Below are 27,509 nucleotides of genomic sequence, written 5' to 3'. Positions count from 1 at the left end.
AGCCCGGGGACACGTGGTCTGGAGTGGTTCACGCGGGTCGCTTCGGCCCATCCTGGGAAGTTCTGATCTCTTTTACCCGACGTTAGGCAGACGTAGCGCTTAGACCCGGCTCCGGCCCAGATTCCGCCGGCAAGATGGTGAAGCCCAAGTACAAAGGACGGAGCACCATCAACCCCTCCAAGGCCAGCACAAACCCCGGTACAGACGGCGGGGCTCGCCGAGGGTGGAGCTTGAAGGAAGCCTGGAGGGAGGACTCTGAGGGGACCGAGGGGGAGGAGGGGAACCTGCTGGCGTTGCTTGGAGGAATCTTGAACTGAGTGGCTGTTGACGATGAGAAGGGAAAGGAGTGCGACATTTGGGGTAGTTCCTTCACCCGGCGGCAGTGAGGAGGCTGACATCTTTTTCGCCTGGAGGGCAAGGCCCAGGCACCTGGTCTGAAGGGGGAAAGTGAACACCCAGGCCCGGCAGCCTTAGGGCCTCTCGAGTTAAGAGAGCCAAAGACTAGGAAGTTCTGAGTTGAAAGGCAAAGGCGCAGTTAAACTTGCCCTCCTGTGTTTCTGTGTTAGTTAGGTCAGGTGTTGAAGGCCCCCCCCCCCCGCCCACAACAGATTTCGGTCTTATATTATTCCAGCTTTCCCCTTGAAGAATGTGCTACGTAAATTAGATAAGGTCAGCTTCAAAGTGGTGTGGGCCGACGCAGCGAGCCTTTTACACTGGTCACCACGTCACCTGCCACCTTAGTTTTGATCATTTAAATGAGAAAGGAATTACAGATTTGGCCCTTGGAATCATCCCATCTAGTAAAATGCACAGAAAACCGTAGAATAAATACGGTCATTTCAATAAAGATGTGTTTGGGAATGTGTATCCGCTTTGGTGAGATTCCACCTAGAGGATGAGCAAGATGGCCTTCGTGGGGAGTCCCTTCCATTTGGGTTTAGTCAATAAAACTTTCATTTAAAATGTGATTTAAAGGTTTTTGACGACTTTAATGCATGTTGAGTGTTTTCCCTGGTTGTTAACAAATTATTCAATTTTCGTAGAGTGGAATCTTAGACTGTTAAACCTTAAAAAGCCGTTGTTGTTGTTGTTAGTTGCCCTCCAGAGTAGAACTGGTCCATAGGGTTTTCAAGGCTGTGACCATTCAGAAGCAGATGGCCATGCCTGTCCTCAGCAGTGGCTCTGGCTGGTTCAGACTGCCCTTTCTGCTAGTAGTTGAGTGCTTCACCATTTACACCACCCAGGGAGTCCCTTTGAAAGGCTCTTAGAGATCATAATTTTATAGCTGAGGAGACTGAGCCAAAAGAGGGGAAGTGTCTTGTTGCAGTTGACACAGTTGGTGAGTCGTAGAGCCACTAGTCTTCCTGTCATTTCAGCCTGCTGAACTATACCACTTCAGGGGTAGATGGGATTTGAAGGGCTCCCAAAATAAGAAGCTAGGTTAATATTACCTTGTTTGTTAGTCTTCCACTCTCTTTCTGGGAGCCCTGGTCACACAGTGGTTAAGAGCTCAGGCTGCTAACCAAAGTCCGGCAGTTCATATCCACCAGCTGCTCCTTGGAAACCCTACAGGGCAGTTCTGCTCTGTCACGTAGGGTCGCTGTGAGTTGGAATCGACGGCAACGGGTTTAGTTTGGTCTCTCTCTCTCAGATATAAAGCAAGAATTACTACCTATCTTACAATTGATTAAACCAAAATGAAACGTTGCCTACACTTATGTACCACAAAGTTGTAGTCTACATGGTGCATTGCATGTACTAGGCCCTCAGTATTTGATAAACTGAGACACAAGTATGTGACTTAGTGGTTAAGAGCACAGATGGTGACCGACTGGTGGGGTTCAAATTCTGGCTCTGTCACTTAGTAGCTGTGCGAACTTGGGCAAGTTACCCGACTGCAGTGCCTCGGTTTTTGAGTCTGAAGAATGGGGATAGTGTATCTCTCTTTATAAGATTATTGTATAGATTAAATAAGACAATGTCTATAATGTGGGCAACATGGTGCCATAATTAGTGCTCAAAAAATATCAGCTGTTATCATTATCAAACACAATCCCATTGAACGAACATCAAAGATGGAGATAGCTTTGTTTGACCATGTAGCTTCAAATAATAATAATTTTGTTGGAGCAGAATAAGGAGGAAATAGAGATTTTTGTGGTAAGGTAGCAGCTTGCCTAGTTTGAGTGAGCTGGTTTGTGTGTTTTGAGCAGTGACCATACTTAAAATTGGTGGTTGTCAAATAGTGTGTTGTCTGCTTTTGCCTCCTAGATCGAGTACAGGGAGCAGGAGGTCAAAACATGAGGGACCGGGCCACAATCCGGCGCCTGAATATGTACAGGCAAAAGGAGCGCAGGTGAGCACCAGACACCGCCATCTTCTCTTTCCTTCATGCTCTTCACTTGTAACTGAGACCTATTAACCCTTTGATATTCCCACCCGCACTTTTCCCAAATAGAAGTAGGATGTTTTCAAATATCTACCATAAAATTTTTCTATAGGTATTGTTATCATAAACTGTTCATTTAAGATTAAGGCCATGGGAGTGGCTGGTGAAATAGTGATTGTGTCGAAATACTCCACAACAGTTAGATGTTTCATTCTCACAGCCTCAGCCTCCACCAGTGCCACAGTCTGAGTTAGATAGCCTTCGGATAGAAATTGGGTTTTCTTTAACAATGAATATATAGGACTGTAGGTACAAAGGCAGCCAGAAGATTTGTTCTTTTAATGCCAAACTTTAGATCACAGCATTCTGGCACTTAGAAATTCATCACATCTCTGGGTTCTGCTGAGGCAGCCTCTACCACAGGAACTAGCTGAGTGTGGCGTTTTATTAGCTGGTCTTAATTTGTCTGGCAATTAGATTCTTCATCCATTCTAAAAGATGTGTCTAAAACACAAGCGCCAATGAACTGAATCTGCCTTTGTCACCTACTTTGCAGTTTGATTTAGAATTTTGAGTTCCAGCATAAATTACCCTCTACTTAAAATTTATTTAAACCAGCCTTCAAATCATTACCAAAAAAAACTCAAGGACGTGATTTTATTTTTTTAAAGCAAACAAACAGTAAACAGATTTTTAAACATCAGCATTGCTTGCTATTCATCTAGCAGAAACCATTATGTGCTCTGTTGCAAGAGGTTAAATGGCTTTTGGGCAATCTGTTTCAAATGTAGAAGTATTTTTTGTTTACTGAAATCTATTGCACGATCATTTAAAACCAAAAAAGAAAAGAAGAGGTCCTTTTGATGGAAAGGGTACTCTGTAAACCAAACTTTCCTGTTGCCAGTCTTCTGTCGTCAACCAAAATCTGTTATTTCCTCGATTTAGAAACAGTCGTGGTAAAGTGATTAAGCCCCTGCAATACCAATCAACAGTGGCTTCTGGCACAGTGGCCAGAGTGGAGCCAAATATCAAGTGGTTTGGTGAGTATCGTGTCCTGTTATTTATTTTTTTCCTTTTTTATTTATATATATGTGTGTGTGCATGTGTATATATAGATATGTTTTGTACTTTAGATGAAGGTTTACAGAGCAAATAGTTTCTCATTAAACAACTAGCGCCCTGTTATTGTTGCTTTACAAAATGTGCGCACCATGGGAAAGGATAGAGTGCTCAGGTGTCTGAGAGACAGGAGTTTTTTGGCTTTTTTTAAGGGCAGTTTTTGGTGAGTAGAACTCACAAGGATTATTTGAGAAAAGTAGCTGTGCGAAGTGTTTAGAAAACTAGTAGTGATGGACTTCATAGGTAATCTCTTTTTTGAAGCGAGCTCATGGTGGTTGATCTTAAGTGAACCCTCTTAACAAGATGAGAGCATCCTTAGTGACTAGCATTAACAGGCCATGGGACTGTAATCTCTTAATTTCTGCTTGCCTGGAGAGATTGCTGTTTGAGAGGCGGCGTTGCAGGTGAGCTTGTGCCCTTACCTAGCAGAGTAAATTCATTAGCCTGAAGTTTCTCAAACCTTTTTCTTAATTGGGTTGTGTTTGAACTGAGTGACAATTAAAGGCCTCATTGTGGGTCCTTCTCACAAATGAATAGACTGTCTCCAGAATCACAGGGGGTCATCACTTGTTCCTTTAGAAACTCAACCTTTATTTCAGTCTTGGCTTTTGACCTTTCCCTTAGCCACTGCTAGGTGCTTGGGCTCTTCAGATGGTCAGACTCCGTTGTTTACCTGCTGCTGACCTTTGATCTTGGAGACAAATGGCAACTCCTTTTGAATATCTTTTGCATCTTTTCATGAGTGTGATACTCCCTAGGATACTGCATCACAGAAAAGTGCCAAAGAAAATTCTTTAGAGAAGCATTTATAATGGTGGCTAGGAGCTCTGACTCCAGATCCAGACTGCCTGGATTTGAATCCTAGTTCTGCCATTTGTGCGGTCACAGGCAAGTTATTAAAAGTCTGTCTGTTCATCAGGTTCCTCATTTCTAAAATGAGGAAGAAAATAGTACTTATCTCACAGGACTATTATAGTAATTAAATGAGTTAATATATGTAAAGTACTTAGAATAGTGCCTAGCAAATAGTGAGTGCACTGTAAGCATTAGCTGCTATCATCATCACCATCATCACCACCACCACACACCCCTCCTCCTCCTCTTCTTCTTCCCCCTGACGTTCGCTACAATGTGCTATTTAACTGAATGCATCCTTCAGGATCTCGAACTTAAATGGTATCCCCTGGGTAGTGTTATAAGGGCTTTATTTTGCTCCTTTGCTTGGGTTTTTGGTTAATTGAATAGTTCCTTCAAGCCCCCTTAACCCTGAAAATAGTGTAACTGTTGAACAGAGTTACTGCGCTTCAGGATTCTCTGTCCATACTACTGATGAGCAGTGATTGGCTGCATATTTCTCTGCCAGATCTAACAGGAAGTAGGACATTTGTCAAATCTCAGTTCTATTCAAGGATGTTTATTTTTCAGTTTCATCCAGTCAGGAAATTGGGCTTGGAAAACTATTGAAACCTTTTGTGTGTCTGGGTTGCTGGATTAGGCCATACTGTACGAGTGTGGGAGAGGCAGTTCCCCCCCCTCCTCTGTCTCTTTTAAGTTTGAAAATGTCTATAAGGGATGAATGATCAGGTGTTTGGGGGAGTGAGAGTGATTTGAAATCTACCTTTCACCATGTCATTGTGAACATGGATAGACAAGTAAAAATGAGTTACTTACTAAATGACAGCATCCTTTATTTGTAAAACAGGAAACACGCGTGTGATTAAGCAGTCATCGTTACAAAAATTTCAAGAGGAAATGGATACAGTTATGAGGGATCCCTACAAAGTTGTCATGAAGCAAAGCAAGTTACCAATGTCTCTTCTCCATGATCGAATCCGGCCTCATGTAAGATGTAGGGTGCCCCTGGTGGTGGAATTTCTTGGTCACACTTCCCTCCCTAACATATTTTTCTTTTGTCTTTTCTTAGAGAATAGTGGCTTTAGTGCAGTTGTTGAATAACTTTCTGAGACTTCTCTTTTGAACCTTTGTTAAGGGGTCTTACCTTTAGCGTGGATCTCATTTTGTCGAAGGTACAGTAGCATCGTGGATAAAGCGGGAGTTTTGCTCCATCCCTTCCTGTAGCTTGTTAGGTTTCTCTGTGAGCCTTAATTTCCCCAACTGTAAAGCGGAGGTAACGCACCTCATGGGGTGATTTGACATGGATTAAATGTCTGTGAAGCGGTTGGCATGAAGTGAGCACATAGTATGCCACATAGTAAGAGCTAAATAGATAATAAACCCATTGCCATCGAGTTGATGTGACTCCGTGTGTTACAGAGTAGAACTGAGGGTTTTCTTGGCTGTAATCTTTATGAAAGTAGATTGCCAAGTGTTTCCTTCGTGGTACCCTGGGTGAGTCCTGATTGCCAACCTTACGGTTAGTAGTCGAGCACAAACTGTTCTCAACAACCAGAACTAGATGGTACCCAGCCACCACTACTGAGTCCCAGACAGAACAGGAGAAAAAGGTAGAACAGAATGCAAATGCACGAAGAAAGACCAGACTTACTGGCCTGGAGCAACCCCTGAGACTACGGCCCCCAGACACTCTGCTAACCCAGAATTGAAATCATTCCTGAAGCCCACTTTTTCGACAAAGATTAGATAGGCCTATAAATAAAAAAAATAACACACATGAGGAACAAGCTTCTTAGTTTAATGAAATATACAAGACCAAACGGGTAAATCCTGTCCAAAAATGATGAGAAGGCAGGAAGGGGCAGACATTGGATGAGTGGTCACAAGGAACCTGGGCGGGGGAAAGAGGGCCATGCTGTTACATTTTGGGGATTGCAACTAATGTCACAAAGCAATATGTGTATAAATTTTTGAATGAGAGATTAACTTGAGCTATAAACTTTCACCTAAAGCACAATGAAATTAAAAAAAAAAAAACAAACTTTTCTCAACACCCAGGGGCCAAATAGGTAATACTGTTGTCGTTATTAGATGCTGTTGAGTGGATTTTCAGCTCATAGCAACCCCATGTGACAGAGTAGGACTACCCTATAGGGTTTTCTAGGCTACAGTCTTTATAGGAGCAGATTGCCAGGTCTTCCTCCCTCAGAGAGGCTGGGTGCGTTCGGACTGCCAGCCTTTTGGTTAGCAGCCAACCGCTTAACCATTGCACCACCAAACCAAAATCAAACCCACTGCCATTGAGTCAATTCCAACTCGTAGTGACCCTATAGAACAGAATAGAACTGCCCCCATAGGATTTCTAGGGCTGTAAATCTTTACAGAAGCTTACCGACACATTTTCTCCTGCAGAGCAGTTGGTAGTTTTGAACCGCCAACCTTTTTATTAGCAGCTGAACGCTTTGTAACCACTGTGCCACCAGGGCTCCTTAAATAGATAAAGTTATTGGTAATATATTTTTCATTTTTAGTTTTTGGTAGGAGAACTTGTTTCCTTAAGTGGTAATTCATCAAACTTTGGAAGAACGTAGAATTAGGATTGCGTGGGTAGGAGACCTTTGGTGTTGCATACACCTTCTCCTCACTTACCAACTATCGCTTTGTTCAACATTTTGCATTTACGACAATAGTGAAAAATCTACTACCGGACTGTTTTGTGTGTTAACAGCATACATCTGGCAGTAATGAACACTGAGGTGCGAGGTGAGAGAAATGCTGACTGTGATGGTTAAGGTTATGTGTCAGCTTGGCTCAGCCATGGTTCTCAGTGGTTTGGCAGTTATGTAATGATGTAATTTGGCCGTTGTGTAATGGTGTAGTCATCCTCCATTTTGTCAGCTGACGTGGTCGTCCATCATCCATTTTCACGTAACGCCGATTTCACGTAACAACCTGTTATTTAGAGCCTAACCATGTTAAGTGAGGAGAGGGTGTACTTTTCAGCTTTTGTGAGGCCTTGGAAATTTCTTTTTAGCTGAAGGGAAGGGTGCTATTCAGACTGATTGTAGATTGTTGAAGTTTGAAGTATAGTAAGAACTGAATCTGACTTGAGTGGAGTGAGGTTCACACAGAACCAAAAAAATGGTCTAATGTTTGTGCGCATGATTTTACTTGCATTGAATAATAATTCCCAGAAATGTAGTGAGGACATGAGCTTTAGTTCCAGCATAAGGAGGGCAAGAGAACATTGAGAAGCATACATGTACTAAACAGTTCAAAGAAAAGTGTTTACTTGAAGAACGGAATAAAAACTAATGCCTGGTTATTGCCTCAGGCTTTGTCAATTATGCTTTGTTTTATGATGGACTGGAAGAATGGCACCTATTAGTGGAATGACTGTTTTCTTTCAGGGAAACACATGAGTGTAATTCATGAACCACAGACAAGCTGCTTATTTCCCTTGTTCTCTTTGTCTGTTCTCCCTAAAGCCATCTTTTAACAAACTATTGAATCCTGTTTATGGGAAGAACAGAGAGGTTCTATTACGGATTTATTGCTTTGTTGCCCCTCGGAGTTGTTCATTGCTTATAAAATCCAGTGCTTAAATCTCTGATGTCACATGCAGCATCTGCAGTTGCAGCAGTCAGCTTGTATTGTGATGCAGAAAGGTATTCAGGGTAATTGGCAAGTTTTCTGTTTTGGCCTTGATAAAAACCTTAACCTGTTTTATTGTAGTGTGATATCTCCCAGTCGTTATAAATTCGAATTCTGAGATTGCTCTGTGCAGTGGAATCAAATCAGACATGCTTTTAACTTTTGCACATTCAGCTAAATGCATATTATAGTTACTATACTTCTATGGCGATAGAGTAAAAATCCTGTAACATTTTGTATATGTACTTTGTTATATACTGGGTATTACTGCCTTATATGTATCAGTGTATAGGATTATATACACACAACCATGTATACTGTACTTTATTTAAGGGGTTTTCAAGGATAATTTTGATCATGTTTGATTTTATCCAGTGACATTAGAACCTAATTCCCATGTAAAATGCAACTCTGTTTGGGGACAGTCCCTTGACGATGGGTAGCGAGAGAACCTGAGGAGACAGTGTTAACTTCAGGACCTTTAGATATGCGAAGGGGGGGTCTCTGTTAAGATCAGAAGCCACAGTGGCGCTCCATCATTCTGTTTAGTATTAGTAGCTGGTGCTTACAAAGGAACTTGTTCTGAGGGGCCAAGAGTGCTTTTTTTTGAGGATAGTCTCTGCCGGCTGTTAACATTCTGTTACGTGATAGATCCTAACTCAGACTTTGACTTTAATCCTGCTTCAAAAATTCCTATGCCCGTAACTCCATTATAGGCACATCAAGTTCTAGTTAGTATCAGATTCCTTTTATCACATCTCAACTATTACTTTGGACTTTTGCTAGATGTTTTTCATCTGAAGACTTTCCATGTGCATTTAATAAAAACGTTACCTAAATTAGAGAAAATGTTATCTGAAACTAAAACGCATCTTACAAAACAAGCAAGTCCTTTTAGCCATGAAAGAAATTAACTTCCAAGAAAAAGTTGGCATTTACAGTTGGTTAAAAAAAAAACAAAACATAAATTTGAGTATGACTGTCCTTGACACAATCTGTGAATTTGGCGAATTTTATGCACTTGTTTGAAAGCTCAAAAAAGTGATCAGAAAAGATAAGTTAATTTTCATCATTGTAGCCTTAATTACATTTGACTAAAGTTTATGATGACTGAAATAAAATAGAGTTTTTGGCAAGTCGTACACAGCTATTCATGTTTGCTTTGATTATTTGCATTACTTTTGTGTTCGCCCAAGGACGCTAACAGAACTTCAGAATAGGGGAACAAGTGCTTACGCCATTTCAGTAAGTGTTTCTGAATTGAAACTAGGCTAAGTCCCTGTTTTTATAGATTTTGGTATGGGTTGAACTTTGGAAAACTAAAAGTAGTTTTTTAACTTCCTGTTTTATTCCCAACGCTGCCTCCCTTAACATTACCTGTAATTCTACTTTCTCTTTAGAATTCAAAAGTGCACATTCTTGACACTGAAAGTTTTGAGACGACATTTGGCCCTAAGTCACAGAGGAAGCGACCAAATTTATTTGCGAGTGATATGCAGTCTCTTATGGAAAATGCTGAAACGTCCACGGAGAGCTATGACCAGGGCAAGGATCGTGACTTGGTGGCTGAGGACACTGGTGTGAGGTGCGGTTTTAAAGTTTATGCACAGCTCCTCGTTTACTGTCCCACAACAAAATATTTTCTTTAAACTTATTTTGCCTGCGTGAAGCTCAGTGATTGAACTCATAGATAGTGATCCTGCTTCCTTAGACCGACCAGAAGCGCTGATAACATTGGCCCAGACCGAAAAGGATTTCAGGTGGTTGGTTTGCCATGTGTTTTTATAGTAGGCCTTTTATAGCTCTGTCTCTTCATAGCCCAAATAAAAAATAATAACAGTTTCTTCTTCATTGTAACAGCATTCCATTATATGGAGCCCTGGTGGCGCAGTGGTTAAGAGCTACAGCTGCTAACCAAAAGGTCGGCAATTTGAATCTACCAGCTGCTCCTTGGAAATCCTGTGGGGCAGTTCTTCTCTGTCCTATAGGGTTCCTATGAGTCAGAGTCATCTCGATGGCAACAAGTTGTATTATATTATAGATGAATTAGAAAATATAGTGAAATTGGAAAATGCAACAGAAAGAAAGTAAAAACTCATAATCCTACTACCCGTGTTAATTAAGGGCATCATTAACACCCTGGGAATATCATGGTGTCCTTAACTGGAAGTCTCTGTACCAGTAGGTGGCTCTTGGATTTGAGGTTTCTGTGACCCCCTGAAGAGAATCTGAGAAGTTTATGTATATGCATAAAGGTGGTGGGTATTGGTCGTTGTTTTTATTTTTGTTTTGAATTGCATCCAGGGGGCTGGGTAGAGAAAGGATAACCTTAACATATTCTCATAGGGGTCCAAACCCACAAGAAGGTTAAGAATCAGTCCCTGGTATATATCCTTCTAAGTCTTCCTTATGCTTATTTTGTTCTACAAATATAATACCTTAAGAATTTTAACTTGCCTTTTACTTCAATACATTTTCTTAAATTATTAAGAATATATTTCCATGTCAGTAAATAACCAATAACAATATAATGTTTAATATTTTGTTGTAGCCAGTCCATTATTGGCCATTTATGCTGTGTATAGATAAACAGCGTGAGGGTGAAACGTCCTGAGGGGAAGTTACAGTGTTGAAGGATATACATGCCCTTTGATATGTAACTGCACGTTGTCTGCAGTAGGGCTTAGCCAATTTCGTTTCCCCCTAGCAGTCCTAGAGAGTCCCATTATCCCTCACTGGTCTTTTCAATGAACCAGAGTTTTGCCATCTCAGTAAAGAGGCATCGTCCACTGACTGCAGCTGTATTACTTCCTTGAGGTTGTCTGCCCCTCTCAAGCTTTGGTCCTCAGAGACAATGTCAAGCCATCTGAGGCCAAGCAAAAAAGGAGTCAGTTCATTTATTCTTAGAATTATTTGGACTTTCTAGTTGCCTTTTCAACCTTCTGCTGATTTGAATTTTTTACTCCTCCAAAAGGTGTGGTAAGTAATGGGAGAAAGCATATTGTCAGGCCTTTCTTGCGCAGCGTTGCTGGGTGGGTTGAAACGACCAACCTTTAGGTTAGTAGTTGAGCACAAACTTTGTGCCACCAAGAACCTAGGTTATTGTTCAGGTCCTGCCAATTCCATTTCACATTTCTCTGTTGTATTGTCTAATCACATTTACTCTTTAAATTCAGTTTGTTTTCAGTCCCTCTGTGTTTTTGATACCCCTTTCTTTTGGTGGATAAAAACTACAGTTGCTAACCAAAGGGTCAGCGGTTCGAATCCACCAGGCGCTCCTTCGAAACCCTATGGGGTAGTTCTACGCTGTCCTATAGGGTCACTCTGAGTCAGAATCGACTTGATGGCAATGGGTTTTTTTTTTCCCCCTTTTGGTACATGGTTGACTTTTCCCTAAAGCATTGTTTTAATTTTTATAGTACTTCACTTACTCATTTGGGTGCTTTCTTATTTAGAAATGAAGCCCAAGAAGAGATATATAAAAAGGGACAATCCAAAAGAATATGGGGTGAGCTCTACAAGGTAAGACTCTTAAATTCTCTCTCATTGAGTGGTGCCTTTGGCTTTCATGGTCTTGTCTGAGAAAACTGATTGGGATTTATTGAAGCTCTGTCAGGTAGAGTACAGACTCCCCTGCCCATCCCATCCCGGCCCCCCGAAAGAAACCAGGGCTGATGTAGCTGCGTGCATACTACTAATGTGCTAGGTAACTGCGTTGTAAAGATACCTTGTATAATAACAACAACCTTCTATATACTCACATTTTCTGTCAATGTTTCTTTAGATTACCTGCTAAAATGATATTCCTATTTAGATGTATACATAGTTAAAACCTCATGAAAACGTTTAAGTTACTGACTCCAGCCCTCTAATTTTAAAGATGAGAAAGCCTGTCTAGAAAGGTTGAATACCTTACCCAAGCTCGCCTTGCTTGTTAGTGGAAGAGGCTTTGTTATCCTGAGTTCTCATCCAGTGATCTTTAACTACCTAGATTTTAGGTTCACAGGCTAGTAATATTCTTGGGAACAAAGACATTCAAGCAAGTCACATAATTAAACAGTAACATAATAAAGGAAACTAGTATCATGAAGGCAAACTAAATTAGTTTTCTGTAAAATACACAGCCTGTAACGGTAGAAACTCTTAGAAGTTTAAGAAGTAAATGATTCCGTTCGATAAAGCATAGCAGTCATGAAGTAAGATGGGTTTCCTCTAAGCTAGTTTTCCTATTTGAAATGTGGCATGTTTTAAATACCCACAGGTTGAAAAACCCGTGAATTCTGATCACTGGGCCATGAGATTGGCCACAAGCTACTCTACTCAGAAGACTTTTGAAGTCGTCTCTAGATATTTTTCCCAGGTTCCCTTAAATGTCATCCCTCTTTTCATTTTGTTTTTATTCTAGAGCAAACCATTTTTGCCTCTTTGAATTTGCAGGTGATAGATTCCTCAGATGTTGTAGTTCAAGTTCTTGATGCTAGAGATCCAGTGGGTACCCGTTCCCCTCACATCGAGGCTTACTTGAAAAAGGAAAAACCCTGGAAACACCTTATTTTTGTTCTTAACAAATGTGACCTTGTTCCAACCTGGGCAACAGTAAGTATAGCTCCTAATCCCAAACAGACAACTGAGGCCAGTCAGCTAGTGTTGACTTTGAATTATTAGTTCATAAATCAGTTTCATGGTTTCTAGGATTCGGGGCATTAGTCACAGTGCTGCACTCTTGAGATTGTTTTGAGTCATTGGAGTGTTCTCATTGAAAACAAAATCAAAGTGTGCTTTGTTGATGCTGGGGAGAGAGAGGCACTTTTTATCTGTTGACGGTTTCTAATGGGACAGCTGCAGTGCCCCCAGAGGATGAGTGATGGTGTGCCCCTTCAGAAGGAGACAGCTGCCACAGCCACTGGTCTGTTTTACATTATGTCAAGATAATTGCATTTAGCTAGCAATGAAGGCATTTTTGGAATATTGTTTTGCATTTATAAAACAAAGACAAAGCATTAACTGTCATACTTGGAAAAACATCTCAGAGAATGATAGCTAACATTTTCCTTAGACAACTGTGTATTTGCAAAGCAGTTCTGTAATTCAAGCTTCAATGCTTCTCTGTATTGTAAATAAACAAGTTGCCATTTACCGGCATCTTTTCTTTTTTGTCTTTAGAAACGTTGGGTTGCTGTCCTCTCCCAGGATTATCCGACACTTGCTTTCCATGCAAGTCTTACTAACCCCTTTGGCAAAGGAGCATTTATTCAGCTCTTACGGCAGTTTGGAAAGGTATTCAGACTCGATCTGTTCCTCCTGGGGGTTGTGTGGCTGTGGCTTTGTGTGAGAATTCCTCTTCCCACTGTGTGTCGGAAAGGTACCAACTTCACCCCCCAGATCTTCTTGGTATTGAAAAATGTGCTGTAGAGATGTAAAAACTCAGAGTGTGTCAGGATTAGAAAGGGTTCTGAAACGTTTTATAGCTCCACGTTTACCCATTGCTTCCCATTCTGCGGTATTCGCCGCACCCCCCCAGTCCTTTGTGTTTCCAAGGCCTGCCGTGGTTCCTCCTCCCTCAGGGCCTGTGCAGTTCCCATCCCCTCTGCCTGGGGAGTGCCCTGCCAAGACTCAAGCTCCAGATCCCTGGTCAGGTGTCAGTTCCTCAGGGAAGCTCTGAGACCAGATCACCCTATTAAGTGTTCTCAGAGCTTCCCGTCCTGTACCTGTAATTTGGAATTTGTGTCCTTATTTGATAAATTCTACCTGGCTTCTAACAAAAGGCACATGTTCCTTGCCCCATCCTTCCCTACTTCCCAGAAGCAAACACTTTCAGCTTTTCACTGTTACTTCTGTTATTTCCTCCGTAGTTTAAATGCATGCTTACGATTTTATCTTCTGATTTTTTCCCCCCAGTTTTGGGTATTTGTTAAGTTCCTGCTATGGCAAATGAAGAGGTACCTTTCTTACAAGCCACTCTTCCTCCACATGTTCTTCCCACTCCATCTGTTCTCCTTGTATCATCATATAACAATCTTTAGTTAAATTATTGTTCATTCAGTGTTTATATTATGACTGAGTAAAATACTACTCACATCCCGTCCACACAGTGTGCTAGGATTATAATTCCTTTCTCATCAAATCTTCTCTTTTCTGAGGCATTAATTGGTTTTGTTTAATTTGTACCTATCACTGATGTATCCCCAAATTCTCTGGCAGTGTGGGAACTCACAGAATGTTCAGACACATCAGGCGGTCAGTCCGCTTCAGTGATGAGCCCGTCGTCCTCTACTTCCCGTCTGGATGGGCGGCTCTCAAGGCCTGCTGCAGAGTCACCTTTTAGGAACTCCCGTTCCCCAGCATCTTGGGATGCCCGTGGCTGCTTTCCTGTGTTGGATCCTTCTTTATTGGGTCTCTTTTCTTCCTCTTTCTTGGTTTACTCCTTCCTTTTCGTGAGACATACTTTCCAGAAGTTTCCTGAGAAGGGGTGCTTGAAAGGAACATTTTTCTAGAACTTGCATTCTGAAAACATCTTTATTCTGCCTTCACACTTGGTGATGCTTGGCCAAATGTAGAACTTTGGGTTGAAAATCATTTTTCCTCAGAATGTTGAAGGCACCACTGCATCGTCTTCTGGCTTCTGACGTTGCTGTTGAGCAGTCTGAGGCCTTCCTGATTCCTCAGCTTTTTTGGCTGTGACCTTTTTTTTTTTGGTTTTAATCCCTGTTTTGAAATTTCACAGTGATGTACCTTGAGGTGGGTCTTTTATTGTTCAGTGAACTAGGCCTCCGATGGGACTTTTATTGTGATACTGTCTCAGATTATCTCTTTGAAATTTCCTCCTCCCTACCATCATCTCCCTGGTGGTGTAGTGGTTAAGAGCTACAGCTGCTAACCAAAAGGCCAGCAGGTCAAATCCACCAGGCGCTCCTTAGAAACTGTATGGGGCAGCTCTGCTCTGTCCTGTAGGGTTGCTGTGAGTCTGAATTGACTCGATGGCAATGGATTTTTTTTTTTTTTTCTTTTATCTCTGTTGTCTTTCAGGAATTGGACTTTACCTCCTTTGTTTTCTTTTTAGTATATATACGACACTTTGCTCTACTTTCTGGGCAATTTCCTTGACTTGATCTTCCAGCTGTTCTGTCACACAATTTATTTTGCCTATCACTTTTAATTTCTGGAAGCCCTTTCTTTTACTCTGAGTTGTCCCACCCCTCCTCACATTCTGTTCTTGTTTCGTGGATGCAGTATTCTCTCTGTCTCTCCGAGAATGTTATTGAGAGTGATATTTCGAAATTTTCCTCTCCCCTGACATTGACTTTGTTTCCTCCAACTTTCTTTGTTTGTTTTTCTATTTTTCTTTTCGAGTCACACTCAAATGTCTGGCTGTTCTTGGCTCTCCATTCATATTTAAGGGTGAGGCACTGAAAAGCTGGTAAAAGTTTTATGCATGGGGATGGGCTTGTTGACTGATAGACTTCACTGTAGGGTGATTGGATAGGGACCCAACTATTTTGTTGGCGAACACTCTAGATAACAGCATCTGTCTGTCTTTTCTCTTGGGCCTGTGATTCTCCCCAGAAAGGACTCTTCCAGCCTCTAGCCTCTGGCGGCACCTAAGCCCAGCTACCAGACCTCTGGGAACTCAGTGGGAGTAAGGGGCTGGGGCCCTTACAGTTCACTATTTACACTTCCACTTAATCACTCTGAGAACAACTGCGTTCAGCAGCTACTATTCTAAATCTTGGGTTCCTTTTGAAACATGCAGCGTTTTAAAGAACATTATCTCCCAGATCCATTTATTGGGAGGATTTGAGAAGATACATTTCATCAAAAGTAATGAGTGAGCCATATAAGAGGAGGGGAGGGGACCCAAGGCTCTGCTCTCCTTCTGGGTAGGGAAGTTGTGTGCCCATGCTAAAGGAGAGAGGGTAGACGTGTGGCTGTTTACCGGGACTTGCAGCCAGCCCTCTGGTTTTCAGCCCTGCCCTCACAGGTATCTGGTACCACCAAGTCCTGAGGCTTTTTGTGATTGTTTGGCGTTATTTTTATTTATTTATTTATTTATTTATTTTAGTTTTCAGTATTTCTACCTTTGCAGCCACTTAGCTTTCATATTTTATCGTGGGCCAAGCCAGATACTACTTTTTAGCTTCTAGTATTTTGTTAGCATCACAGGTTAAGTCTTGCTGTCTCATTTCCAACTTGTTCTTTGACCTGTGGGTTTATATGTGTTAACCCTCACTGCTGTCATTCTAGTGGAGCTTGGGGAGGGGGTGAGGTAAGCATATATGTTCAATAGACCATCTTTAATCGGAAGGGCCCATTCATTTATTTATAGATTCTCCTCTTGATAACAAACTGAGCTCTGCCTCCTTGAGACTTTCACCCAGCAGTCTTAACTTCTGAGTTTTTTTTTTTCCTTTGTTGTTTATTTTTGGCAATGAAAATACAAAATGTATTGTGCAAAGAAAGGGAGTCATTGGAGTAGGTCATGGGATTGTCAGTTGTTGAATCTGTAAGGTTTTCTTCCCTGAAGACGTTTTATCAGTGGATGGTGTTCTTCTGAATTGATGACTAACAAGCTGTTTCTTTGTTTCTCGACTTACATACTTTCAACCTTAAAACATTCAAAGGTAATTTCACATGATGACCAAGGAAATAACTCACCTCTGCTTTATTAATGATGATATGTATCCAGCTTACTCAGACGATGTAGGTGGCATGTGTCTAGGCTTCAAATCAAATTGTGGTCTCAGTTTTGCACTGTATTCTTTATTAACAAAGTAACACAACCTGTTTGTCTGAGGGGCTGTTCGTGACTGCACGTATGCTGTGTATTCTTTTTTTGAACAGTTGCACACGGACAAAAAACAAATCAGCGTTGGGTTCATTGGCTATCCAAATGTTGGCAAGAGCTCTGTGATAAACACGTTGCGCTCCAAGAAAGTTTGCAACGTAGCCCCCATTGCAGGTGAAACCAAGGTATGTCTGGCTTCAGGGGGCCTTATTCTGCATATTTTATTTTCAGGGAGGGTGATTGTTTAGCACATGAAGATTTACACCTTCTTCTCTTGATCGAAGACCACCATTGAGAGTTTAGGTTTCCACGTAGTAGTTTGGAATGTACCAGAACTGTGTCTGCCCACTTTGATGAGACTAAGAGTACTGTGTATGCCAGTGTGGATTTGGTATGACTTAGTAAAGGCTGTTCGTATTTAAAAAAAACAAAAAATTCGTATTTAAGTCCGTTTTAAATTGTTGTCACAAATTGTTGTTACTTTTTACTTGTTTATCAAACAAAACTAACACAGGGATATTTGATGCCTGGGTTTAGAAGGAAAACTCAACCTTAGAGTAGATTCTGACCATTGGGGGTCATACCCTGGAACACAGAGTGTTTGGGGAGCAGCATGGTTCTGCTTGGAAGAAGAGAGGCCAAATTGAGTACTAAGCTTCCAAGAGTACTTTTAAAAACCAGAGAAAGGTTTACTAGGCATTGTTGCACAATGCTAGTTGGAATCGTGCTTCTGCGTTATTTTTAGACTCTTAGCCAATGGAAACTGTATTTTTTACTTAGTGGAAGTGTCTCATGCTGGTGCAAATAGAAGAGAGGGTTAATAGCTCAGTTACTCAGCAGGTTACTTTTCTGTGACTCTCACCTCCTCTCCTTTCTAGATACATGCAGGAGCATCGGGGGTTGTGAACTTAGACTCTCAGTACTTGACAAAGGGAAGTCTTTGACATTTTTCTGTCTTCAGGTCTGGCAGTATATTACCTTGATGCGTCGGATATTCCTAATTGATTGTCCAGGTGTGGTTTACCCCTCCGAGGACTCAGAGACAGACATTGTGCTGAAGGGAGTTGTGAGTATTACGATTCTGATAGGTCCTTTGTTTGCCTTTTGGGGGAAGTGTACTGCGGGGAATCCTGGCTACCTTTGCTTTTTACTCATTCAGAAGGCAGCTTGGGGTCAGCCTGTCTGACCAAACTTTAGGAATATGATGCTGAACAGGGCAGCCGTTCCATTTCACGTAGTCCTGTTTGAGGAGTTCGTGAAACCATGGGCATATCTGGTCAATATCATCCCACAAAAGAGTTTTTAGTTTACACACAGGGTCCAGAGGGAAGCAGGGCCTGTTTATGTTTAGTGATAATTCATCTTCGTGGGTTTATGGGTTGAGTCATTTTGGAACCCAGTCATTTCCTCACTTGTTTCTGAATACGACCGAAAACTTTAAATGGTTCCACTTAACTTTAACCAGTGCTTCTGGCTATACGTCCTGTGCACATTCCTCCCCTTTTTTCTTAAACTATTCGATTCTGTTTGTGTCCTGGCATTGGCAGGCTTTTAACCATTTCTGCAAGTGAGTAACATGAAGCATTCCAAACTTAAACTGTTTGTGAAAGCCACAGTTAGTTCGTGGTGAACTGGGATTAAAGCTGAGTTCTGGGCTCCCACTGCTATAGTTGACTCTTGGTGGTGCTCCTTTCAACTGACCACGTCTAGCCACCTCAGAGATGGTTCCCGCCAGGCTCCACTTGCCCTGTGGTGTTGAAATCAATTTTCAAATGTGGTTACAAAAAACACTGGGAACGTCACTGCTTCCATAATAAAGTTTGCAAGCAAGAAATTTCCTGTTAATATCTAGGTTCAAGTTGAAAAAATTAAGACTCCCGAAGACCACATTGGTGCTGTACTTGAACGAGCAAAGCCAGAATATATCAGCAAGACATATAAGATTGATTCTTGGGAGAATGCCGAGGACTTCCTTGAGAAGCTAGCTTTCCGGACCGGGAAGCTATTAAAGGTGCGCCAGGATCTGTGAGAATTTAAACTGTCACGTACATGCTGTTAAGAGTGGCTTCTTGCAGGCAGTGTGTATGTGGTGTGGACCTTTTCTGTATGTACTCTGTATGCAGTATGAAATTGTCTAGCAGGCAATGAGGAATAGCTGGGAAAACTGAAATGCTTTCAAACCGGGAGATGATTTTGTTCTTTGACTTTAATTTGGAGCATTTCTATGGCATTGCAGGGTGGCGAGCCAGACTTGCAGACTGTGAGTAAGATGGTCCTCAATGACTGGCAGAGGGGCCGGATTCCTTTCTTTGTCAAGCCACCCAATGCAGAGGCCTCGGCAGCCCCGCAGGTAAGAAGATGATCCTCAATGACTGGCAGAGAGTGGACCCATCTCTTGGGAAACATGGTTACTGACCTAGAGGTAGTGTCCTTTGATTGCCTCCCTTTATGGAACACCTTCGTCCATGATTGAAGGAATTTCAGCTGTAGTGTCTCTCATTCCAGGTGCCATTGCCATGACCTTTTTGGGAGGTGGAGACTAATAAATAGATGTATGCTAGAACTCCAAGCATTAATACCAGTCTTTGGGGACTTAGAAAAAGAAGGCTCATTAAACGTAAATGCTCTTCTGCTACCTATGTCACTTGTTTTATGCTTAAAAAGCAAGCCTTCCCAAGATTCTTTTGTTTAACAGACATTATTAGAATCAACTGTGTGCCAGGCACAGGGAAGAGAGAAATGAAAAACATAACTCTTGCCTTCAAGAAGCTTGTGTTCAACAGAATATCTAGAAAGAAGGTCAACAAGGAAACAGGATCTGAATGACTCTATGAACCAACTAGCCTCAGTAAACATATATAGAACCAAAACCAAACCCACTGCCATCAAGTAAATTCCATCTCATAACGACCCTGTAGGACAGAGTAGAACTGTCCCGTAGGGTTTCCAAGGATGTAAATCTTTACGGAAGCAGACTACCACATCTTTCAGCTGGTGGGCTTGAACCGCAGATCTTTAGATTAGCAGCTGAGCACTTTAACCACTGCACCACCAGGACTTCCCCTATGTATAGAACACTCCACCTCAAAACACCACAGTATACATTCTATTCCAGTGCACACGGATCATTCTCTAGGATAGGCCACAATTTAGGTCACAAAGCAAGTCTTGATAAATTTAAAAAGATTGAAATCATTCAAAATACTTTCTCTGACCACAACAGAGTGAAGCTAGAAATCAGTAGTAAAAGAAAAAAACCTGGAAAAGACACAAACATGGAAATGAAACAACACACTATTAAACGACCAATGGGTCAAAGAAGAAATCACAAATTTCTTAGAGTCAAATGAAAATGAGAGCACAACATACCAAAACTCAGGGATGCAGTGAAAACAGTAGTACTCAGAGGGAAAGTTACAGCAATAATCTTAGAAGCACACAGCCTACCCAAACTGACTCAAGAGGAAATAGAAAGTCTCAAAAGACCTGTAACAAGTTAAGAGGTCAGATCTGTGATCAAAAACCTCCCAAAAAATAAAGTCCTAGGCCAGGTGGCCTCAATGGGGACTTGTACCAAAAACTTAGAGAAGAATTGAAACCAGTACTGTTTAAACTCTTCCAAAAGATAGCTAAAGAAGGAATACTCCCAAATTCGTTTTATGAAGCAAACATAACCCTGATACCAAACTGACAAAGACACCACAAGAAAACTCCAGGCCAATATCTCTTATGAATATAGATGGAGAAATCCTCAACAAAATACTAGTGTACAAAATCCAACAGCATGTTATAAGACTCATATGTCACCACCAAGTGGGATTTATTACAGGAATGTAGGGATGGTTCTGTACTAAAAAATCAGTCAACATAATATACTACATCAGTAGAACAAAGGAAAAGGTCCACATGATCATCTCTGGATGCAGAAAAAGCATTGGATAAAATCCAATACTTTTTCTTGATGAAAACCCTGCAGAAGATTGGAATAGAAAGAAAATTCCAAGTATGATTCAGGGCATATGTGAAAAGCCAATAGCTAACATTATACTTAATGGAGAAAGACTGATAGCTTTCCCCTTGAAATCAGGAACAAGACAAGGGTGCCTGCTCTCACCACTTCTATTCAGTATTAGTGGTCCTAGCCGTAGCAATAAGTCAAGAAAAAGAAAAGATATCCAGATTGGAAAAGAAGAATCTCTATTTGTGGATAATAGATCCTATATGTAGAAATCTCAGGGTACATGCGAAAACTAGAGCTAATAGAAGAATTTAGCAAAGTTGCAGGGTACAAGATCAACAAACAAGAACTAGCAATGAGAAATCTGAAAGAGAAATTAGGGAGACAATTTACAATAGCATCTAAGAAAATAAAATACCTAGGAATAAATCTAACCAGGGACGTGAAGGACTTACGCGATGAAAACTGTGAAACACTGCTGAAAGAGATTAAACCCAAAACCTGCTGCCGTAGAGCTGATTTAGACTCCTAGCAATCCCATACGGCTTCCAAGGTATGAATCTCTAGGAAAGCAGCCTGCCACATGTTTCTCCCCAGAAAGAGATTAAAGAAGACTTAAATAAATGGAAAGTGTTCCATGTTCATAGAGTGGAAGACTTATTATTGTTAAGATGTCAATATTATCCACAGTGATCTGTAAATTTAATGCAATCCCAATCAAATTCCAACAGCCTTCTCTACAGAAACAGAAAAACCAATCCTCAACTTTATATAGAATGGCAAGAGGCCCCAAATAACTAAAACAACATTGAAAGAGAAGAACAAAGTAGGAGGACTCACACATCCTGATTTAAAAACATAGATAGCTACAGTAATCCAAACAGCCTGGTACTGGTATAACGATAGACCTAGAACAATGGAACTGAATTGAGGGTCCTGAAATAAACCCATACACTTATGGTCAACTGACTTTTGACAGAGGTGCTCAGTCCATTTGGTGGGGGAAGAAGAGTCTCTTCAATAAATGGTGCTGGGAAAATTGAATTTCCACATGTAGAAAAATGAAACAGGATCCATGCCTCACACCATACACAAAAACATTCAAAATGAATTAAGGACCTCAATGTGCAAACTAAAACCATAAAATTCTTAGAAGAACAAGCAGGGGCAACGCTGTCAGGCTTAGCTTTCAACAGTGGATTGTCTAATATAAAACAAAATCACAAACAGCAAAAGTCAAAATAAATAAATGGAACCTCATGAAAATTAAAAACTTGTTCATCAAAAGACTACCAAAAAAGTGAATAGACAAGCTGTCAGTTGGACAAATATCTTCAGAAACCATGTATCCAACAAGAACCTAATCAAAATATATATAAAACTTCGACAACAACAAAAAGACAACCTAGTCATAAAACGGGCAAAGGACTTGAGAATAGACATTTCATCAGAGAGGACATTCAAATGGCCACCAAACACATGACAAGATGCTCAGCATCATTAGCCATCAGAGAAGTGCAAATCAAAACCACAATGATACACCATTTCACTCCCTCTAGGATAGCTACACCCTGATGGCATAGTGGTTAAGAGCTACAGCTGCTAACCAAAAGGTCAGCAGTTTGAATCCATCAGGCAGCCCTTGGAAACAGTATGGGGCAGTTCTGCTTTATCCTGTAGAGTCACTATGAGTTGGAATCAACTCAACGACAACAAGTTTGGCTTGGTTTAGGATGGTTAAGATTAAAAAAATAATAAGACAAATGTTGGTGACGATGTGGGGAAATTGGAACCCTTATCCATTGCTGGTGGGACTGCAAAATTGTACAGCCATTGTGGAAAACTGTGACAGTTCCTCAAAAAACTAAAAATAGAACTACCATGTGACCTAGGAATTCTACTCTTAGGTATTCACCCAGAAGATTTGAAAGCAGAGACTCTAAAAAAAAAGAGACCTATACCAGTGTTCGTTGCAGCACTGTTCACAGTAGCTATAAAATGGAAACGGCCTAAATGCCCATCAACAGATGAATGGATAAACAAAATGAGGTACATACATACAATGGAATACTACTCAGCCAGTAGGAGAAATGAAGTCTGGATACATGCTACATATGGGTGGAGCTCAAAGACATCGTGCTGAGCCAAATAAGCCAATCACAAAAAGACAAGTATTATATGACTTCACTTACATGAAAAGACAAGAAAAGGCAAAAAAAAAAAAAACCTTGTAATTCAATGCAGTCGATACTCAGGGAAAGGAGTTTTAGATTTGGGGTTTCTAGGCAGAGTTGAGAAGCTTCTTGTTCTGTTCAACTTACCCTAGCAGTGGACTTCCAAAAGGACTTATCTTTAGCACTTTGCTTTTCTGTTCTTTTGAAGAGATGGCTTCTGGTTTCACTTCTATGCTAATATCTTTTGGTTTTATATGGCTCTGGCTTCCTCTTCCTGAGCTTTCGTTCCTAGAGCTTTGGTTGTCAGCTAGATATTTCCAGATGAATATTTTGTCCAGCATTTCAGAATCAGCATACTTGAAATTGACAATCAATTTTTTCCCATTGCCTCCCAAACCACCTCAAACCACCAAACAAAAAATCTCCTCTCCCACCTTCTGTGTTAAGTCACTCATTCAGTGCTTCATTCATTCAGTAAAAATGTAATGAGCATCTCCTACGTGCCAGGTACTCTTCTAGGTCCTGAAGGCACTGCAGCGAGCAAAGCAGACAAGTCCCTACCCTTGTGGACTTACATTCCAGTGGCGGAGACGGACAGTAAACATAAATATAGAATGTCAGGAAGTATTGAGTGCTGTGAGGAAATCAGGTTAAGGGTTTGAGGGAGACAGTGCAGTACTTTTGGGCTGGTCAGGGAAGGCCCCTGGAGAAGTGACATTTGAGGAGAACGTTCAGGATGTGAGGCAGGACCATGTGGACGTCCTCAGGTGAGAGCATTCCAGGCGAAGGAAGAGCACACCCGGAGCACCTGGGGCGGAACTGTGCTTGATGTGTTCAGAGTACCGGAAGGAAGCCACCGGGGCTGGAATGTGACAGACAAGGGGAAACGTGGTGCAGTGGGAAGCCATTGGAGGGTTTTGAGTTCCCAAGCATCTAGGTCTGATGTACTAATATGATATGAAAAGATCTTATCTGGGAGCCTGTCACTGCTCTCTTATGACCCTGTATGGCAACGGTGGAGTTATTTTTAACCCTTCCTCCATATCTAGTAATTAAGTTTAGATAATTAATTCAGATGATTCTTGAGAACTATTGTGTACCCCTCTCTGTGATTCTCATCTTTTTTGAGGGAGGGTTAGATACCCCTTTGAGACTCTAAAAGCCAAAGATTGCCTCACCAGGAAAATGTTCAAATGTACTCATAAATTCTCTGGACAATTCCCTGAATTTTATGGATGCTTGGTTTATTTAGCACTTTGCCTGTCACTCTTGATTTTGGAAAATGACTTAAGGTCTGTGAGTCCGTTGCAAGGATGAAATGCTGTTTATACCTGTGAAGCACCAGTGTAAAGCTTGGCACGTGCTTGTCTTCGCACCATTATCTAAAATAGCTGGTCTTTTCAGAGTGCTCGTTCTGTCTCCTCTCTCAAGAAGTCCCTCTCCTTTTACATTATACCCTTCCCACAAGATGCCTCCTTGAACACTAACCTTGGTCCTTTTCATTTTCTATACTAGTGCTGTTTTAATTCCTGCCATTCAACTTGACTTTCATTTCTATGTAGTTGCAAGTGCTAACTTTACATGTGCTTATTTTAACAACTGAATTATACTCTCCCCCTATTCCTTACAATAGTAAACGAAGGTGCAGGGAATCTTACTATCTACATGAAACAGTTGATTGCTTTTAATGGTTTTTAATAGTCAAGTACTATTATAGTTGGCTCATCCTTTGAAACTGTAGATATATTCCTCGATCCTTAATACTGAATTTAATGCACATTGACTTAGAATAGTTTGATGATACAACTCGAAGGTGGGTATTTTCTGTACTTTCCCTTAGTCCTAAGAAGAGGAATGCTTCATTTGAGAGCAAGATAGGAGTTTAGAAGTTGAGTCTTTATTTTCTGATTCCTTTTCTCCCTTCTCTTCCCTTCTTTTTGGCCTTAATAGCTTCCATCCTTCTCCTCATCTTTGGAAGTTACCACAGAAACAACCCAGAACAACCCAGAAGAGGAAAACACGGGCTCTGAGGTTGAAAAGTCAGAATCTGTCACTGAGAAGGAAAAAGGAGAGAACGATCCCTGTGGCGCTAACTTGGAAATGCAGCAGATCCTTGCACGGGTTCGGCAGAACTTTGGCAAAATCAACGTTGCACCCCAGTTTTCTGGGGACGACCTGGTTCCTTTGGAGATGTCAGATACTGATGAAGAACCTGAGAGCTTTTCTGCAGAAGAGGGGGAGGAGCAGGAGCAGCAAGGGGACCAGGAGGAAGAGTCTTGCCAGGAGTCCCAGGAAGAACATGTGGAAAACGACACCAAAGCAGTTATTAAAGCCCTGGATGAAAAGATTGCTAAGTATCAGAAGTTTTTAAACAAAGCCAAAGCTAAAAAGTTTTCAGCAGTCAGGTAGTGTTTTAATTTTTTCATGAATTGCAGTTTGTTCCTTCCTTTCCCAGAAAGCTGACATGAGTATTGGAGCAGTATTTGTTGTTGCTGAGTGCCGCCGAGTCGATTCCGACTCTTAACGACCCTATAGGACAGAGCAGAACTGCCCCGTAGGTTTTCCTAGGCTGTAAGCTTTGCGGGAGCAGATCTTTTCTCCTGCAGAGCCACTGGTGGGTTCGAAGTGCAGACCTTTTAGTTAGCAGCTGAGCACTTGACCATTGCACCACCAGGGCTCCTGCATTTACAGGGGGGTTATTGCCTTCTGAAAAGACAGTATAGGCAGTCCCTGGGTTACAAATGAGACCCATTCCTAAGTGTCTTTAAAAAATTGTAGGCAAGTTGGAACAGGTGCATACAATTCTTATTTAGCCTTACATTAGTGCAAGACAAGGCTCGAAGCTTTTCAATGCTTTAAAAGCTGCAGGTGCAGCAGGTGAAGGTGACTGTGATGAATTTGTTGCGAGTAGGGGTTGGTTCAGTTATTTCAAAGTGAGAACCAATTTATAGAACATTAAAAGGCAAGTATGAGTTGTTTAAGTCAGACGTTCATAACCCAGGGACTGCCTGTAGTCTGTAAGGTTTGTGACATGCAGCTTCCTGAAGTACGGTAAGCTTAGCTGCTCAGTTTTTATAAATGCCCTTGGAGCTGCAGACGCTGTGGGGCATTGACTTCTGCCGGTGGGGGATCACCGTGATAAAGAGGAGTGGGGGTTCTTTAACCAGCCGGGTTGTTGCTATCTCCACAGCAGCTTGTGCTTTGGGCAGTTGAGGGGAATGTTGGACACCTCCGTTACTTTGCCTTTCTGTTGCAGAATATCCAAGGGCCTAAGTGAAAAGGTCTTTGCAAAATCTGAAGAACAAGATGTGGAAGATAAAGGTAGCATTCATTTAAATCACTGTGCGTCTTTAGAACTTTGGAAAATCTGAGTTTAATCTTCGTATTATCTTTTTTACTATCGGTATCCATGCGGATATTTATCATATTGGCAGATTACCCTCATTCCACATACTATGTATAATACAAATTGGATTGTCCACTTCCCATCCTGTATATTTCTTGGGATTAAATTGTCAATTCAAGGACATTTCCTCTTAAAAGAGATACCATTATTAACCTTACAACCCCAGGGTGGATCTGCAGATAAATTTTGAACTGAAAACTCCTGTTTCCTTTCTGTTTGTATTTGTTTCTAGCACCTACCAAGAAGGGAAAGAAGAGAAAGGCACAGAGAGAAGAGGAACATTCAAATAAAACTCGCCGGATGCTTACGTCTAAGGAAGTAAGTGTTTTCCATCTTACTCTCCACCCAGGTATAGAAAGCAGAGAGAAACCCGGTTCTCAAGACCTACTCTTTCTGAAGCTACTGGTCTAAAGAGCTGAATCCCAGAAGCCCGAGTCCCAAGTGACTTAACTCATCTTTTAAACGAGGATCAAGAGGTGGCTGGCTTCGAGGGAAGGTCCTTGAGCTCATGTCTTACGTTTTCAGAGCTCATGATCACAGTCTTCAAATATGTGGCCCATCATCTACAAGAGTCAGTCTGGTTTGTGTGGGCCCAGGGAAATGACACCCAAATGGAAAGAAATATATAGGCAGACAGATCACTGATTTATGAAGAACAGCTTGGTAGCTGGAGCTCAAGTTCAGAGCTGGGGTGGGCCCTCAGAGGAAGTGGTTTGTTAATGGAAGTGTTCAGCCTTAGCCCAGAGGAGCACTTGTCAGGAATGTTGTAGAAAGCATTCAAGCATTGGATGAGGGTTGGACCAAATGACATCTGTAACTTGGAGTTTACTGAAAGGTAAACTTAGGTCGGGGAGGTGTTTGCACTGCTTCAAATAGCCGTGGACACAGCATGAGAAGCGAAGCACAGGGAAGAGAAATAAGGGGCCTGTTCACGACCTGCAGTGTTTGACCGGCTTTGTTTTTTGCCATTTTTTTCACAGCGGAGGCGAGCAGCACGGCAGCAGCACTCCAGAAAAGTTGGTGTACGCTACTATGAAACACACAACGTGAAAAATAGGAACAGGAACAAAAAGAAGACCAGTGACTCAGAGGGACAGAAACATAAACACAGAAAATTCAAGCATAACAAGCAGTAACATTCAAAAAGTTGTTTATTAAATTATACAAAAATA

General features: G+C 41.4%; 1 protein-coding gene across 1 annotated transcript; it reads left to right on the top strand.

Annotated features, from left to right (window-relative positions):
• On the top strand, nucleotides 1-27,473 carry GNL2 (G protein nucleolar 2). The gene is made up of 16 exons (XM_003415502.4): nucleotides 1-198; nucleotides 2,272-2,356; nucleotides 3,335-3,429; nucleotides 5,211-5,350; nucleotides 9,418-9,602; nucleotides 11,473-11,539; nucleotides 12,455-12,613; nucleotides 13,181-13,294; nucleotides 16,856-16,984; nucleotides 17,761-17,865; nucleotides 18,652-18,810; nucleotides 19,036-19,149; nucleotides 24,882-25,336; nucleotides 26,188-26,252; nucleotides 26,570-26,655; nucleotides 27,318-27,473. The coding sequence occupies exons 1-16, from the start codon at nucleotides 135-137 to the stop codon at nucleotides 27,471-27,473; spliced, it is 2,178 nt and encodes a 725-aa protein (XP_003415550.1). The 5' UTR covers nucleotides 1-134.
• Nucleotides 27,474-27,509: the final 36 nt, after the last annotated feature.

The sequence above is a fragment of the Loxodonta africana genome, chromosome 3, assembly GCF_030014295.1.
Source record: "Loxodonta africana isolate mLoxAfr1 chromosome 3, mLoxAfr1.hap2, whole genome shotgun sequence".
NCBI classification, from domain to species: Eukaryota; Metazoa; Chordata; class Mammalia; order Proboscidea; family Elephantidae; genus Loxodonta; species Loxodonta africana.
Note: the sequence above shows the minus strand (reverse complement) of the source record. Positions and strands in the feature narration are given on the sequence as shown.

Excerpts from the sequence above, each read along its gene's own strand:
- GNL2 (XM_003415502.4), top strand. The coding sequence starts at position 135 with ATGGTGAAGCCCAAGTACAAAGGACGGAGCACCATCAACCCCTCCAAG. Across the intron at positions 16,985-17,760 it reads CCATTGCAGGTGAAACCAAG|GTCTGGCAGTATATTACCTT; the intron begins GTATGTCTGGCT and ends TTCTGTCTTCAG. Across the intron at positions 18,811-19,035 it reads GGACCGGGAAGCTATTAAAG|GGTGGCGAGCCAGACTTGCA; the intron begins GTGCGCCAGGAT and ends ATGGCATTGCAG.